General features: G+C 34.3%; 1 protein-coding gene across 41 annotated transcripts in view; it reads left to right on the top strand.

The window, feature by feature from the left end:
- The window catches only part of RIMS2 (regulating synaptic membrane exocytosis 2), a 455,072-nt gene that overhangs the window by 257,753 nt on the left and 181,391 nt on the right, over positions 1-15,928 (top strand). For 36 of the 41 annotated variants that reach the window (XM_069005296.1, XM_069005307.1, XM_069005303.1 and 33 more), the window contains 3 exons: positions 4,023-4,153; positions 6,863-7,034; positions 7,586-7,739. In XM_069005296.1, the coding sequence (XP_068861397.1) occupies positions 4,023-4,153; positions 6,863-7,034; positions 7,586-7,739 (457 nt within the window). Of the gene's footprint in view, positions 1-4,022; positions 4,154-6,862; positions 7,035-7,585; positions 7,740-15,555; positions 15,583-15,928 lie in introns of all 41 variants that reach the window. The other 5 variants (XM_069005289.1, XM_069005291.1, XM_069005290.1 and 2 more) reach the window with 1 other exon arrangement.

Raw genomic sequence — 15,928 nt, forward strand, 5'->3', positions numbered from 1 at the left:
GTTATGACTGAAGATATGTTTTGCCTGTATGTGGTGTACATAAAACCACTTTAGACTTGCATAGTTGAGCAAACAGTCAAACATTTATGAGACAGGAGTATATGAAGTGCAACAATTCTATTATCTAGATTTTCTTAACTGATTCCCTTTTGCATGTGTATTAGAGTAGGGGTTCTTATAGATGATTACTTCTTTTCACTGACCTCAGTCAGTGCTCTTAAACTTTTAGTGAAGAGGAGATCTAATAGAAAAAAGGTGAAATCTAGTAAACTGAATTTATGTCCTTAATTAATATAACTTTTATTAACTTCAAATAAGTTTGAGGTGCCTTGAGGAAGAGCTTTCACTAGTACAGCTGAAGGAAAAGTCTAAGTACCTCAATACTTGCAGTGAGTGATCAACTCAAATAAAAGACAGCAAAGCCCATTAACTATTTGGAACTTAGACTACTCCAGAGGGTGAGTTGATTCTCCAGAGGGAGGCACCTTCTACTGAGGCTACAGAGGATCAACCTGACCCATTCTGTGATTCTGTGAAACAGGAATACTAACTAGATATACTAGCTACCTGCATCCTCACTTGCCAGAATGCAACACCAGCAGTCAGCTTTTATGTATTGTTGTCTGTGTAGGAAGCTTATTCCAGAAACAGGACCTGTGCTGTTTAAATAGTTTAGACTGAAGAGGTTGCATCTGTGTATGAAAAGAGTGCCTTTATCATCATACTCTTCCACGTGCCTTTCTTCTCTGGAGTACAAAGTCTCATCTGAAGCTGAGATGCTGTTTGGCTGGATGTAAGTGTGTGGTGTTGTCAAAGCATGCTTACATTTAGCATAGCAGGTTCCAGATGTGATACCCCAAATGAGTATTGCTCTTGTATGAAACCACTGCTGGTTAAAAACCAGAAAGAATGAAACTGGGGCCAGACCTTCATCTCTCTTTCCTTCAGTCAGCTGAGTGCAGAAGAGTTCCTGTTTCCTGCACTCTTGTGTGGCAGTTATTCCTACCTGGAAGCCTGTCTCAAGGAGTGCAGCAGATGCACCCCTCTGTGAATAACTGACCATCACACAGTATCAGGGTGCATTGAATTTAGGTGCCTGTTTGCCTGAATGTAGATCACAGCAGAAGTTTAAAAAAGCAATAAGTGCCTGTCTGACTAGTGAAGGAGCCCAGGGACGGAAAGTATATGAGCATGTGTGTGGCTAATTAGTCTCCAGGACTTCAATGCAAAGTGGGAAGATCTTCAGAAAGTAAGTGAATTTTAGGTGCCTATATCCTAAGTAATCTAGATAGACCAAGTCCTACTCAAGAAGGTTTTTACAGGTGTTAGCCTCCCCGTTAGCATCAGCCAGCATAAATTTTTCTTAGTGTTTTTTATGTGTTGTTAGTTTAGCTTTCCTTTTCCTTCATTTAGATCAGGATTTCTTTGTTGAAGTTTCTTAGATGTTCTAAGCTTTTAAAAGTGTGTGTGTAAAAAATCTTGTCAGATTTTTGTTCACCCCAGTCTGTCTTTCAACATATTTTATGCCAGTTAGTGTGGATATTTCTTTTGTTGCTTCAAACCATTTCTCTCATTCAGTCTCTTTTTGCCTCTCTGTTAATCTCTGGTCCCTGATATTAGTAGTTCCATTCTTCCTTTGTTTCACCAAGAAGTATCCTTTATATTTTACTTTCACAGTAATTATGAAGCAGTTTTTTATTTGTCCTTTCTTCCTTCTTCTAATCCCATGAGAATGCAATCCCATTCTTCCCTCTATGGGCTTCTTTGACCATTCTCCCACAGTTTCTTCCATTCTTCTCCTTTCATCCTGGTCAAATAACTGCTTGGGTTACAAGTACCTGTGCTGTGTATTGGAGTGCTAGCAATATGAATACAGGAGAGAGAGAGTTTCTGGTCTTAATTCTGACTCCTGACTTCTCCTGTAACAAGACAAATTAAAGGGAATTACAGGGAAAATATGCCCAGTATGTACAAGTTTTTCCTATTATCTTTTTCAGAACATCAAGAGAAAAGTAGAAGGTATAAGTCCATGCAAATTTTGAGCTCTTTTTCCAAGCTACAGTTGTTAAAGCATCTCAAGGAAGTGGTGTCAGATGATTTCAGTTTCTGCTTAAGTAATTTTCTAAATATTTTGACTGAAGTTTTCATGTAAAAATTCAATCTGAAACAAATATAGTGAAGAAATATTTAGCTCGAATATGAACACATAATTCTGGTTGTATTTTTGGTGCCTATATCTAGATGATTTCACATTCATCAGTCACAGTTTGTGATAGTGTCTGTATCACAAATATATTGCATTCTCCTTAAGCAAGCATAATTTCCCCAAAAAAGCAAATGAAGAAGATTTTCTTCTGTGCTATTTCCCTTGGGTTGTGGGATTAGCCAAGTCTTGTGTTTTGCTTGAGGAGTCCCAAGAAAGCCTGCGGGTGGATACATGTAGTGTCAAAGAGCATTTAAGTTGACTTGCACTTCAGAGGACATTAAAGCTGTACTGTTGGTACAAAGCTTTCTGGTTTTAATCCATAGCTGGATGGAGCTAGATAGAAGTCCAGATAATTCTCGGTGAAGGAAAAGTACTGTCAAAGCCCCTGGCTTGCAAGAATATAGGAACAGCATCTAAAATTCACACACAGATGAGTAGCCATAGAGGTCTTTAACTATTAGTACCAGAAACCTATAAATTCTGTAGCAGGGCCAATGACAGGATAATAGAGGACATACTCCATTTTTAATATCCATTCAAACATTTATTGGTGGCTACAGGAATTGCCAGATCTGAAGCAGTGGAGAAGGAGGAAGTACACTGCCACCAATAATTGAGTTGGCGTGTCTTAGTGTAATCTCACTTAGTGAAGTATTAGGAATGGCAGAGACCTAAATCAGCCTCTTCTTTATGGGTTAAAAGTCTTGAGAATTACATCAAGACCTTTCTTTAAGAGACTGAAATGTTGAAGATAAGGAGCTATGATGGCAGATGAAACCCTGTCTCTGAAATTATGTGAGATGGTTTCCACAGAAAGTGCACCTTCTCCTGTTTATGTCTACCTTAGCTAGGGTATATTCATGCCTAAAGGTGTATTGCCTGGTGTGCAGGCTGGGCATTATCCTCTCTGATTCCCTTGAGTTCAGGCAGGGTCACTGTTTTCTTTAAATGTCCTAGCTTGTCCTGTCTCAGGCAAAGTCCTCATGAGGAGAGCCTCTTCAGTAGTCTGTAGTTAGTGATATTGCACTGCTACCACCATGTAATGGCTCCCTGGCTATTTGGAAGGCTTTGTTTTGTCCTAACTGCCCCATTTCCCCCTTCAGCAGTGACTGCTCTGAAGTACGTTTGTCCCTTTCTTGGCTGATGTGTTTGCTGTCATAGAATTCAAACTGAAACAGCTAAATAGCAGCTTGTAATGACTGTAGTGGAAAAGGATAGCAAATCAAGCCTTAGACTGGTTACTAATAATTCTAAAAATGAATAATAGTAGTTTTTACCTTGTTACTGAGTTGGACTATGAAGAGGCTGGGACTACCGAGCCTTGCTCTCTTAAAATTTCTGGAGGGCTTATATGATTTCAGAATAAGTGTATATATGTTGAAAAACATTTAGAGATTTGAAATATTTATGGGTTTATCCCATAGTCTCTTTAGCACAACAGGAGATGAAAAGTTAATTAATTCATTGTGCATAAACTCCTCAGAAATGTATATATATGAGTACCATGCATTAGTAATGCAAGTAATACACTACAAGGGAGAATAATCCTAACCAGAGCACCATGTGAAAAAAAATTAGTGTGAAGTAAGGTACTTATTTTACAGAGTTTTAAAAAAAGAGTAACTCCTGGTACATACTGAAGCTATTACAATATTAACTTACTTTTATTCTTTGTTATAAATGCAAAGTAGAATATAAGATTTTCTGTTTAAGTAACCAATATAAATAGAAGCTTATGAGCAAAATTGTTTTTTAAGGATTAATATACTACTTCATTGTAGAAATGAGTTCACTAATTAATATTTTCTCCCTACAGATAAAACTGTGGTATGACAAGGTTGGTCATCAGTTAATAGTGACCATACTGGGAGCAAAGGATCTTCCTTCAAGGGAAGATGGGAGGCCAAGAAATCCTTATGTTAAAATTTATTTTCTTCCAGACCGAAGGTAGGGAGAATGCAAAGCAAGGAATATTTGAATTAGTCTGATACTCAGGTGACATGCACAGCTGAGTTTATCAGTCATACTTACATGGAAAAAAGCTTTAAGTTTTGGGTTCTTGTGTTGAACATGCTACGTAACAGCAAGATGTCTTGGAACACTAAGCACAAACTTGCTTTCCCTGGCTGTATTATAAAATACTGAATAGAAGAGGAAAGGTAAACAAATGTCTTTGCATGGGGATCTGTTATTTGCAAAGAATGTTGTTAGTGTTTTATAATGCCTTTATTTCCTATGGCAGTTATTCTTCTCTAGAGCAAATAACGTGCTACAGAGTGGGATTCATAAATTTCTGGACTGATGAGTCCAGCAGTTTGGTTTGCCCCATCTTTATACAATAAAGCAGTAATAACAGGTTTGGCATCTGAAACCCACAGATTTCTTATCACAGTATAAGTGAGTTAAGGCTGAAGCGGTCTCAATTGAAATTTCCCATTTGCACTTTGAAAACTTTCCCTAAAGCACAGAACTCATATTAATCTGGATGGTGCACTTAGGGAAAATGAAACTGTAGTAGGACGCCTATTCTGGAACAGCTTCTTCACATTTTAGTCCATTATTTTCTGCATTTTAATTTAGGTGTTGGGAAGAACAGCAAAAGAGATAATGTGTTATCCAATTGATTTTTTAAATTGATATTTCCTCAGATTGTGTCAGTAGGGGAGCATGTTTAGCTTTATTTTATAATGTACCAACCAAATAATTCAAAGCTTTAATGTCACTCAAAATAACAAATAGATCAGTGGATTGCTGAATCTGTAGAATAGATGTAACTCATATTTTTACTTCCTTTGCTTTTCCTAATAGCTAAACTGGGAAGATGTTAACTATTTCCAGTACCATTTGACTTCAGCAGGAATTAAAGCTATTTAGTGTTTTGGAAGACATTGCTTTTCCACTTTCATTGTATACCATATATTGGCATGAAAATTTTCTGCGACTACCTAATTTGCCGTGTCATTGATGATTAAAAGGTTTTGGTTAGATTTTCTTGGGCTCACCAGTATTTGAACTGTTGATTTAGATCTCTAGTTTATTCAAACTGCTGTAGTGTGTTTGTAGCTGGTGAAGCTGTGCTAAACTGAGAATCAGGTCGGCTTAAATTATCTTGCCTGCTTTTTCAAGATTAATAAGTAATTAAAAGGCTAACAAAAGTGTCAGTGTTCACAATGTTTTACAATGTAAATTGTGATAACTAAAAAATACATCGAAATTAAATTTTATTAATATATAATGGTTTTTCTCATTTATGGGAAGTATTCAGAACTTTTTCTTTAGTTGTTTTACGTGTTTATGATCACCAATTTGTCTTATAGAATTGTGGGTTTTTTTCTGATGTGGAAATTAATTTTCCTTTCCTTAGATTTAAGAGCTAAGTAAGCAACAGTGTATTTCTTGTGTAGTAGAAGGAAACACGCTAGAGGTAAAATACACTTAAGTCAAGCATTTGATTAGATAAAGATGCTGAATTCTCTTTGGTTACAGAAATTTAATTGAAAAATGTTGTACAATGTAACTTACTTCAGTTCACAAGGGTAAACAAACCTTTGGTATTCTAGAAATTATTTTTTTAAACAATGTATCTAAAAATATTATCTCTTAGGTAATATTTTGATCCATCTTCCAAGTAACAGTTCAGAAATACAGTGACGTTATTACAGTTGCAAGTATTAACGAATGGACTATATCTGCATTGCCTATTAAAAAATCCTCATAAATTAGTATGGCAGCTGCATTATGCAGCAATCAGCAGGTTTAAAATAAGCATTGTTATGAGGCTCTTGTCAGTATTCTCAGTAGGAGGAGTGTGGGTGTTTTCCAGCAAAAATTGTTTCAATCATAAAGTATTAATTCTTTCACATAGAAATATTCTGCAAAATACATTCCTTTCGATAACACCCTGGAGCCAGAGCCGAGGCTGCCAGGGTAACCCTGCTTGGAGACCTCACCTTGTAGTGGAGGTCCACCTTCAACCTGGGTGGTTCATTGGAGTGACCAAAGGATTTGGGAAGCTTTTGAGAACACTGTTTTTCCAGTGTTGCTGGAAAAGAACATGTAACTCATTTTTGGGGCTCCTGGTTTCCCAGGGTGATATGGAGCCCTTAGTCAGGAAAACCCTGCACTGCCCCCAGCTCCCTGACCATTCCTTCATGTGGGCCAGCTTCTCCTTCCTGCTCTGCAGTTGGAGTCAGCTGCTGTAGGACTGGAAGCTTGAGAGAACCAGCTGGCTCATTTTTTTGAAATGCAGGTGTTTGCTGTGCCCAATGTTGTCTGTAGAGATGTTCTACTGTCAGACTGTGCCTTGTGGAAATCCCATCTATGGAAGTACATTTTGCTTTATAAAATGCTGTTTCCAAAATAAAAGAAAATACACCCAAAATCATATTAGAACATTTCTGTTTTTTGGGGAACATCTTAAAATTGGAATTGGCACATAAACTTGAAATCACCTAACCTTGGCTTTTAATATGGACATATGAATTATCCTCAATATAGGCGCTGACCTTTATAATAAAGGAAAATTCCTGATTTAGATTGTAGTACCCATGGTCCTACAAACTGAACTCCTGATTTAAGATTTCCTATTTTCCATTACATACTTAATGCAGTATTATGGTGTTTTGAACATATTTAATATTTAACTGTTTTTTTCAGTGATAAAAATAAAAGAAGAACAAAAACAGTAAAGAAAACACTGGAACCTAAGTGGAATCAGACATTTATTTATTCTCCAGTTCATCGGAGAGAGTTTAGAGAACGAATGTTAGAAATCACTCTTTGGGACCAAGCACGAGTTCGAGAGGAAGAAAGTGAATTTTTAGGAGAGGTATACAAGTATTGGTAGTTACTATAGAAATACAGTTGCTCACATAATCATGTATAGATATAGTATTTTTGAAAAAATTAGTAACTATGTAAAGCAAACCTGTTTTTAATTGTTTTATTTTTTCTTTCACTTGTAGTAAACAAATAGTGATCTTGCACATACCACATAATCCTGATATGAGATTCTTTCTGTGTTTTTGTCTCTTTTAGTAACAGCATGAATGTGGTTTCTCAATTCTAATTGTTCATTAAAATCCATATTATCCATAGCTGTATTTTACCAAAACTTTGGAATGTTGCTCATTAATTTGAGATATTTGAATGCTGTAAAGGTTCTCATAAGGTAATAAAGGTTTTGTGAAAGATTTTTTGGTATATTTAGTATTGTAAAAGGCACAGGAGATTCTCTCATATTAAAGCAAGGTTTTTATATAACTTCAGACAAAATCCTTAGCAATAAGAGAATAATAGAATAAAATTTATGAATACATCTCTTTAAAAATATTCTGTCACATAATGCTTTCCTATTTTTAACCATTCTTTCTTTTTTAGATTCTTATTGAGTTAGAGACAGCATTACTAGATGATGAACCTCACTGGTACAAACTTCAAACACATGATGTCTCTTCATTGCCACTTCCCCATCCCTCACCGTATTTGCCACGCAGACAACTCCATGGCGAGAGTCCCACACGGAGGTTACAAAGTAGGTCATTAGTTTTGCACTCTGTGTGTAGTCCATTTCAATTAATGCATAATAAAATATATTAAATTCTTGCAAATGGAAAGCTGACGGAGTTTTTATATTAATTTGTAGCTGTTATGAGTTAGGTCATTTGTGATTATTATGAGAGTCTGACATGCTAGAAATGGTATCAACCACTGTGTATTGCAGTGTTTTTTTCTTATGAGACAACTCAGTTCAGGTCTTCAGCTTGAGTAAATTATCTTGGTTTTTTGCAATGTGCTCTTTTTATCATGAAGACCTATCTTTTATATTATGTCCATAATTTCATTGTTTAAGCAAAAGTGAATGTGCAGGACCTCTCTCTTTAGCTCATACTTCTTAAAGGAACCTGTATATAACATCATAGGTAGATAAATTAATACCATGGCCTGTTGCTTTGCTTTGATACTATTTTACGTGCTTAGATTCACAAATGGAATTTCTCTACAAATTCTACTTTGTAGAGTTTGTTATTCCCAATCCATAGTAGTTTGATGTTATTAGTAGATATTTTGAAAATACAGTGTATCAAACATGGTAATAAGAATAGATATAGAAGAATAAGACAGTAAGGGGGGAAAATCTGTTTTTTTAATACTTTATGGTTTCTCTAGTTTATCTGTTCAGTGCTGCCAGAAAGCTCTTCTTCACTGAATAAACTTTATAAAATATCAGTTGGCAGTTATATAAAAAACCCAACCAAATCAACCAACCAAATTAATAAAACCCCCAGAACCCGAAAGGCCCAACACCACCACCACAAAAAAAACAACGAAACAAAACCAAAACCCCAAAACTAGCAAAAAACCCCCCAAACAACACAAAGGAATTTCAACAACCCAAACCCAATTTCTAAGATTTACTTGGAGTTTCTTTGAGTCATTTGATGTGAGTGTGTGTGCATACGTTTCACACAAACTCACAGAAATCTGTGTGTAGTCATGCAAACAAGCTTGGATATTTCATATGTTCTATGTGGAGTCTTTATTAAATAACCCATTGTATACAAGCATTTCAAGTGGTTGATCTGTTTGTCTTCTGTGCACTTGATGGTGAGAAGGATTAAAATGCTCCATATCATAATATTCTGAGATAGACACACTATCAGAGACTTACACTGCATAGCCTTGAAGTTGTAAGATTATACTTGTCCAAAGAAGGAGGAAAGAAGTGATAGTTAGAAAGTAAGGAGTTCTATTGCAATTCTATCATCTTCAGTCTTCTCATATGCCATGACTGTTATTTAACTGAAGTTTTTAAATTATTTTTCTTATATGGTTTACTCCACCTTTTAACACATTTTAAGAAGTTAAAATTCCATGTACAACTTTTTTTACTGACCAGCTGGACTCTTTGTATGTGAAGTTAGTGAAATTCTGGTTTTCAAGAAATATTCAGTCCTGCTACCAAAGTCTGTTTATCAGAATTTCTGACTGTGCAATAAATAACTGCCATTAGGAATGAATTAATGCTTTTTTTTTTAACGTATTTTAGTGATGTTTGAGTAAAGATCTGTTGAATGATATTGACTCAAAATTTGAAAGACATTCAGGGTTTTTTATATAGTAATAGCACTATGTACTAATGAATAATAAAAAAGTAACTAGTAAATACTAATACAAATAATGTGTTCAACTGAACAATTTTATATGCTTGTCTGTAAATATAGAGGAAAGGACTTAGCATATCTTCTTGTTTGGTGAAATACTAATTTGGTATAGAAGTCCTGCTTTTCAATGAGGATGGTTTAGCCTGACTTTTCCCAGAGCACTAGTTTTTCAGCCTCAGGTTCTAAAATCTTCAATCAAATAAGCAGTTTCAGGTGTTCACTATTATTGCTGGAGAATGTGCATACTCCTACACTTAATTACCCTATTTCCCTTTGTACAGAAATAGGAATCCCATAAAGAAGCATTTTCTTTAGTGGTCTAGGAATATGTTCATGTCTTGAATCCTTGTGTATCATAAATAATTTTCAGTTTAAACAGATAATTTTAAATGTACAGAACAAGGTCTCCTGGAATTAAAATCCATACTTTTTGGGGTCTCAGAAGGTATACAATTGGAAATTTAGCATCTGATCAGAGTTCAGCTATTGCAGCAGAATCCATTTAGCAATGAAAAAATAGTTTTTCTTTTATTGCTGTCACACCTCTGAAATGGAAATAAAAGTAGTTCTTGGTGTCCAAAGAGGTCATGCAATATCCTACTGAGAGATCCAGTACTCAATTGGACAAGGCTGTAAACGATGAGGTGTAAGTTGGCCAAGCCTGAAACAGGCATTGCACCAGATGGCCTCCAAAAAAGCTCTTCCCGGTCTAAATGTCATCACCAAGGGACCGGTGAAGGGCAGACAGCATGTCTTAAGATTGTTTGCCTTCACTAAGTAAAATATTTATACTGTATTAATAACATAGAGAAGTCTGGGGTTTTTACTTTTTTTTTTTTTTTGAGTTTTCAAAAGAGTATGAAGTCAAACTTAGTATACTAGTGTCTGAAGATGTTTTTGTATCTTTCAATAACATTCTTGTATATGATGAAACAGAAGATGTTATCCAGCGGCACATTATGACAACGTGAAAAAAGTCTCTAGAATGAAGACAAGGCATGTCTAGCAAGTTTTTCTGTGTTTTTTGAAGCACTTCTTAGAACATGTACTGGGCTGTTATAAAGCAGGCTGATTTCAATTTTTGGGGCTGTAAAATCTGAGCAGTTCAGTTCTCCTACCTTTTGTTCATTTCTGTGATGCCTCTATGTATAGAATTAGTGAGTACAATATGAAGGACTTTATTGAATACCCCCAAAAATTGTTAGTGTGAGAAATGACAGAAGAGATATTTTTAATTATAAGGTTAGTTGTTGTTTGTGTAAATACTCATTACACATCTAAGCTTTCTTATCTTTATGATTGCCAAGTAGTGATAAAGGCATATATTTGAAGACAAATGTTACTCTCTAAAGGTAGTTTAAAAGAACCACCTACACTTACCACTTCTATTCTCTTTTTAATATCACTGGATTGCAGTGTTCCTGAAGAAGAGCAGACTGTCAGCCCTGAAGAGTGAAGTTGTATTTACAGATTGCCAGTAGCAAAGTGCAAGCTTCCCACAGAGCCCCATATGCCATTTTTTTAGGAACCAGCTTTCAGAGACCGTAGCTTAGTTTCTACATATATTTATCTCTCAATATCTTTGAGTGGGCAGTGTGTTGTGGTACAGACTGATCTAAGTCAGCTGTCCACCTTCTCTTTCCCAGTCCTCTGATCCATACATTCCATTAACTTCCTAGTGATAAAGAATCATTGCCATACTTTCTCCTTTGTGTTTTCTGACAGACATCTACTTAGAAACTGGAACTAATATAGAACATAGGATTATGACTTACTAGCTCTTTCAGCTAATTATATTTCAGATTTTCATAACCTGATCCAATGAGTATATTTTAAGGTTTTTCTAATGTGAAATGTGGGGTAACAAGTAGGCCTATTTTACTTATTGTGCTCAGCTTTTGAAGTGAATTTTTAAAATTGCTTCATTTTCTCTAACATTTACCATAAAATCAGCCATGCACCAAGAATTCCAGAAAACATTAACTAGAACTACAGCCAAACTGAAGTTCTTCTAATATTGCCTCTGAAAAAAGATTGTAACCAGAAAATTAAAAATAATTTTAGAGAATATTTAGGAATTCCCTAAATATTCAGGGAATATATTTGACCTACTGTTGGTTGGTTATTTTTCCATCTCACATTAGCTAAGTATCTTATTAGAGCATACATGCAAAACTGAATGTGCTTTGGATGCTGTGTTCTTAGCAGTTAGGATCACTGGTGTGGAAGTTATTGTTAGTATTTCTATTTGTTGAGAACCGATACAGAAATCAAGCAAGGTTTATACCACGAGATTGCATATCAAAAATTACTTCATATCCATGAGCCCAGAATATGGAGATAGAAATAAAATTGGCTATGAGGCATTCTTATTCCATCTTTTACAGTTATATCCGTGTAATGTGAGCATTTGTGCAGTGTGAGCTGATATTGTTGAACTGAGAAAGAAGATGGGGTTATTGTTTATTTTGGAGAACAACAATTTTTTTAGTTTTATGTTGACACTGAATTTGTTTTACAAGTAGGTTTTGTTTTACTCCAAGTGTTTTAAGACTTTCCCAATTATCTAGGATTGAAAAGCAGCTGACACTAGTTTTCTAGATCAGATTCTCAGCTTTAAAAATAAGCTGTCTAAATTACTGATCTGCAGCCCACCGAGAGTGCAATGTACAGTGTAGGTAACAGCTACAAACGAGAAGAAATGTGAATATAACAGTAAACCCAGATGTTTTCAGGCCTCTTGTTGCAGCATTGGTCTGTACAGCAGCTGATTGAGAGTTTTCAAATACCATGAGAATTCACAATATGGTATGAAAAACAAAAGTTTTATATTTTGAGCATCCTCAGTAAGGGAAAAGTAATTCATCTATGGGAGATAAACTCTGCTGAGAACAAGATCAAAAATATTTTAGAAATTACAGTGTTTGAAAATCAAAATGTAGAAGTCCAAAATGGTGTATTTTTTTCAGATCTGAAGACCAGAAAAATCAATCAAAATGAAAATAAATGTAAATAATCAGACTTTGAAGTACTCTTCTTGTAAAGGGAATTTGACTTTCATTACTTTTAGAATTAAATTCATCAATGACTCCATTCACTGAGTTTCATGATTCTCCAGGCACATAAAAAATCTGGAGGGAGAGAAATTACAGTAATGAGTATTTAAACTCTGAGGATAAAATTTGAGTATAGTTATGTTCTAAAAAATCTGCATATAGTGTGCAGAAAACTACATATAAAATTTGTTTTTCAAATTTTATTCATTTTTTTGGATGGGAATTAAGAAAATCTATAATGCATAAACAAAGTGTTTTGGGTAGCATGAAAAGTCTAGTCATCTTTTCAGCTTTGTACTTTGTACATTTTTCCATCAGACTCTATTTTCTGGGGCAATGATGAGACCTTAACATGATAAAAATTTTTAAATCTGACTAGAAAAAAAAAATTAAAAAACAAAGAATCTGGTTACTTATTAATTTTTGAAAAACATTTCTAGATGGACTTGTCACTGCTGGGTGATGAGAATTTTTTTTTGAATGTTCATCACATCAAGGAGGAATGTCATAACTGTTAATTTAATCCCTCTATTCCATTATTTAAATGGTAAAGTTGTCAAGTCTATATTGTAGAACACCAAGATATACATTTCATAGTACCAAAATCATTAATGTTCAACAATAATTAATTACAAATGTATCTGAATCTTAAACCTGTGAAATATGAGCCCCTGTGAAATGATGGCAAATCTTCTTCTGCTGAGAGTTATTTACTTCCTTGGAGCTCTGTAGTGGCTCATTTTACTGCAGAATCAGGATCTTGCTGTCTCAGCAATTTCCTTTTAGTTTGTTGTGAGTGTGGTAAGTCAGCATGATAATTTTCAATGGATGTCACTGAACCTTACTTGAGGAAGTTATAATAATGCTGTTCACGAGTAGGTAAGTGAATTGTACTTAATGGAAACATGCATCAGTGACTTTTTTTCCAAATTATAATATGGAGCATTTTATGGTCAGTGTCACAGGCCATGATTAATTTATTATAAGAATTTTACCCTAGAGAGCAAGAATGACAATTATTTTTCTCTTTCATGCTTCTTCCTTAGTTTTTCTCTTTATTTTAATGGAGCACAGGCCTTGGGCATGTTATCTTTGTTTGCATGCATTGATATTTTGTTCACAGAATATGGACATATATATACCAGTATTGTATTTATTGTACACCTATTATTTATTTATTATATTTCATTGTACATCTATGGTTTATTAAATACTTTAATTAAAAGGTATTTAACATGATACAGGGATGTCTAAAAAGGCCTTAAACTATCAAAATATTTTTCTTTTTCTAAAAGAAAACTCATTTAGGATAAATGAAAGAAACTAATTTACGATATTAATTAAATTGTTATTAAACTACAAAAATACTTAAAAACCTGTTTGAAGCCGTTTAAGGGAATTACATAGTTTCTCTGGTTACTTACTTGATACAATAATGTTATTATATTGCTCTTCTGTTGTGTAATGAAGTTTTCAGTTGGTTTTATTACTATTCTGACTTCTTCCTTTCTGTGCATATAGAAACCAACATTGCTTTCTTAGTCCTCAATCCCATTATAATCTCACTAGTTTTATATTCTTGTGCTCTTCAAGAAGCTCTACCCTTTTAAAGATCTATTCAGCAGTTAAATTCAGAAACCTCATAATTTTTAATTATATGAATAATTTCTAGACTGTGTTAATTGATTTTTTTTGTGGGCATTTGGCACGCTTCCACCTTTGATGTTTGGGTTACATCTGATGTTGTCAGGATAAACAAGGCAAAGTCTCTAAATTCCATTTTTCATAATTTTGTAGGCAAATAGTTGTCATTTTTAAATGAAATTCATAACCAGAAAAGATTACTACTAAGGAATACAAATATTAGAGAAGTTACACTATAAATCACATCTAAAAGCTTGTAAATGATGCTGAAAAACCCCCTATCATTCACTTTGAAATTATATTGCCTAATGGAATTCTGAGTCTGGGATATAAAAATGTGTTACATTTATCAAGAAACCAAAATTGAAAATACAGAGAGTTAGAAATCTTAAGTAGTAGATGATTTAGTGATATGATCCACATATTAAAATAGTTTTTACCTGGATGTCAGAAAAAATGTGACGTGCCAGAAGGTACGTAGTCATCCAGTGAATCCATTAACAGCCACATTTGGGAAGAAATTGAAATTTTAATTTTTTCTCTAACACTGTCATATCATATAATCTGAGGTGCATCATTTACTTACAGACTGTCATTCTTTTCTATTTAATATGATGTCTGTGAGCTTTTCAACTATAAGGAATAAAAATATTCATAAAATCTTGCTTATGACAAAGTATTATTAGTGTTATTCTGGCTTCCTGGCTTCTTTGTATTATGACATCTTTTGGAAATAATATTTTCAAAATCTGCAAATGCCATTAACTTTTCATGTTTCCAGAATTGTCCAGATATTCACATACTATTTTGTTCAGTTTAGAAAAATTGGTATGATTGCATGGAAAGCTAAAATACATAAACCAGTCAGACTTAAGGAATGCAAACAATAAATCAGGTATTGCAAGCATTTAATCATTGACCTCATATTAGGATTCTTGAATTTGCTGGTAACAGTGTGTAGTTAAGATTCTCATGTGTGTACATATTTACCAAATCAAGACCTAGCTGGAGGGAGAGCATTGAATGACATATCACTTCTGAGTCTGTTAAATATAAAGTAGGATTCAAAAGTACATCTTGGGAAAGTTCTGCTAATGCTGCAGTGTCAACAGAAGCGTGCAATATTTTTAAGGGTAGCAGCTCATATTGTATGCCTAGTTAGATATACATTTTGCCCCAAAAAGTTAAACACTTATAATAAAAGTGTGCAACTGTATTTCAGAATTAGAAATTACTGAAATTGCTCTTCTGGGTCTTTGTGGCTATTGTGTATAAATGTTGATCCAGAAGTGATTGGCATTTTTGTGGTTTAATTTCTCTTAGCTGCTTGAGTTTTCTTATTTTGAAGGAGTGTGGCCCACAGTATCAAATTCTTCCATCTGTGGCAGCAATTATAACAAAGTTTAAGGTTCTAATCATCCCTGTTACATGTGTTGATTCATGTATTTTTCCCTGACACTACTTCATTTCAATATTTGTTTTCCAGATAAAGGCTTATATTCATATAATTCAGGTAAATTTTCAGCATGCCAGAAATGCTTTTTGCTTCCATATACGTGCAAAATTTAATTTGATATTTTATTGGTGTGCTTTTGCTACCTATTGTGAAGATGCTAAATTGCCTAACAGTTCTTTGGCTTTTCTTGTCTGCTTTTCAGTAATAAGTCTTTTGTTGGCTTTCTTTCTCTATTCTTGACATCTCAATATTGATATTGGAGCAATATTGTAACACCATACTTGCTTTGCTTGCCTTTATTTTAGGTAGAGCTATGGTAGGAAAACTGTAGTGAGCTTTATTAACTATACTACGAAAATGCTATTTTGCTTAAACTGTATTAAAAGGAACACTATTATATTAC

This window comes from Aphelocoma coerulescens, chromosome 2, assembly GCF_041296385.1.
Source record: "Aphelocoma coerulescens isolate FSJ_1873_10779 chromosome 2, UR_Acoe_1.0, whole genome shotgun sequence".
Lineage (NCBI taxonomy): Eukaryota > Metazoa > Chordata > Aves > Passeriformes > Corvidae > Aphelocoma > Aphelocoma coerulescens.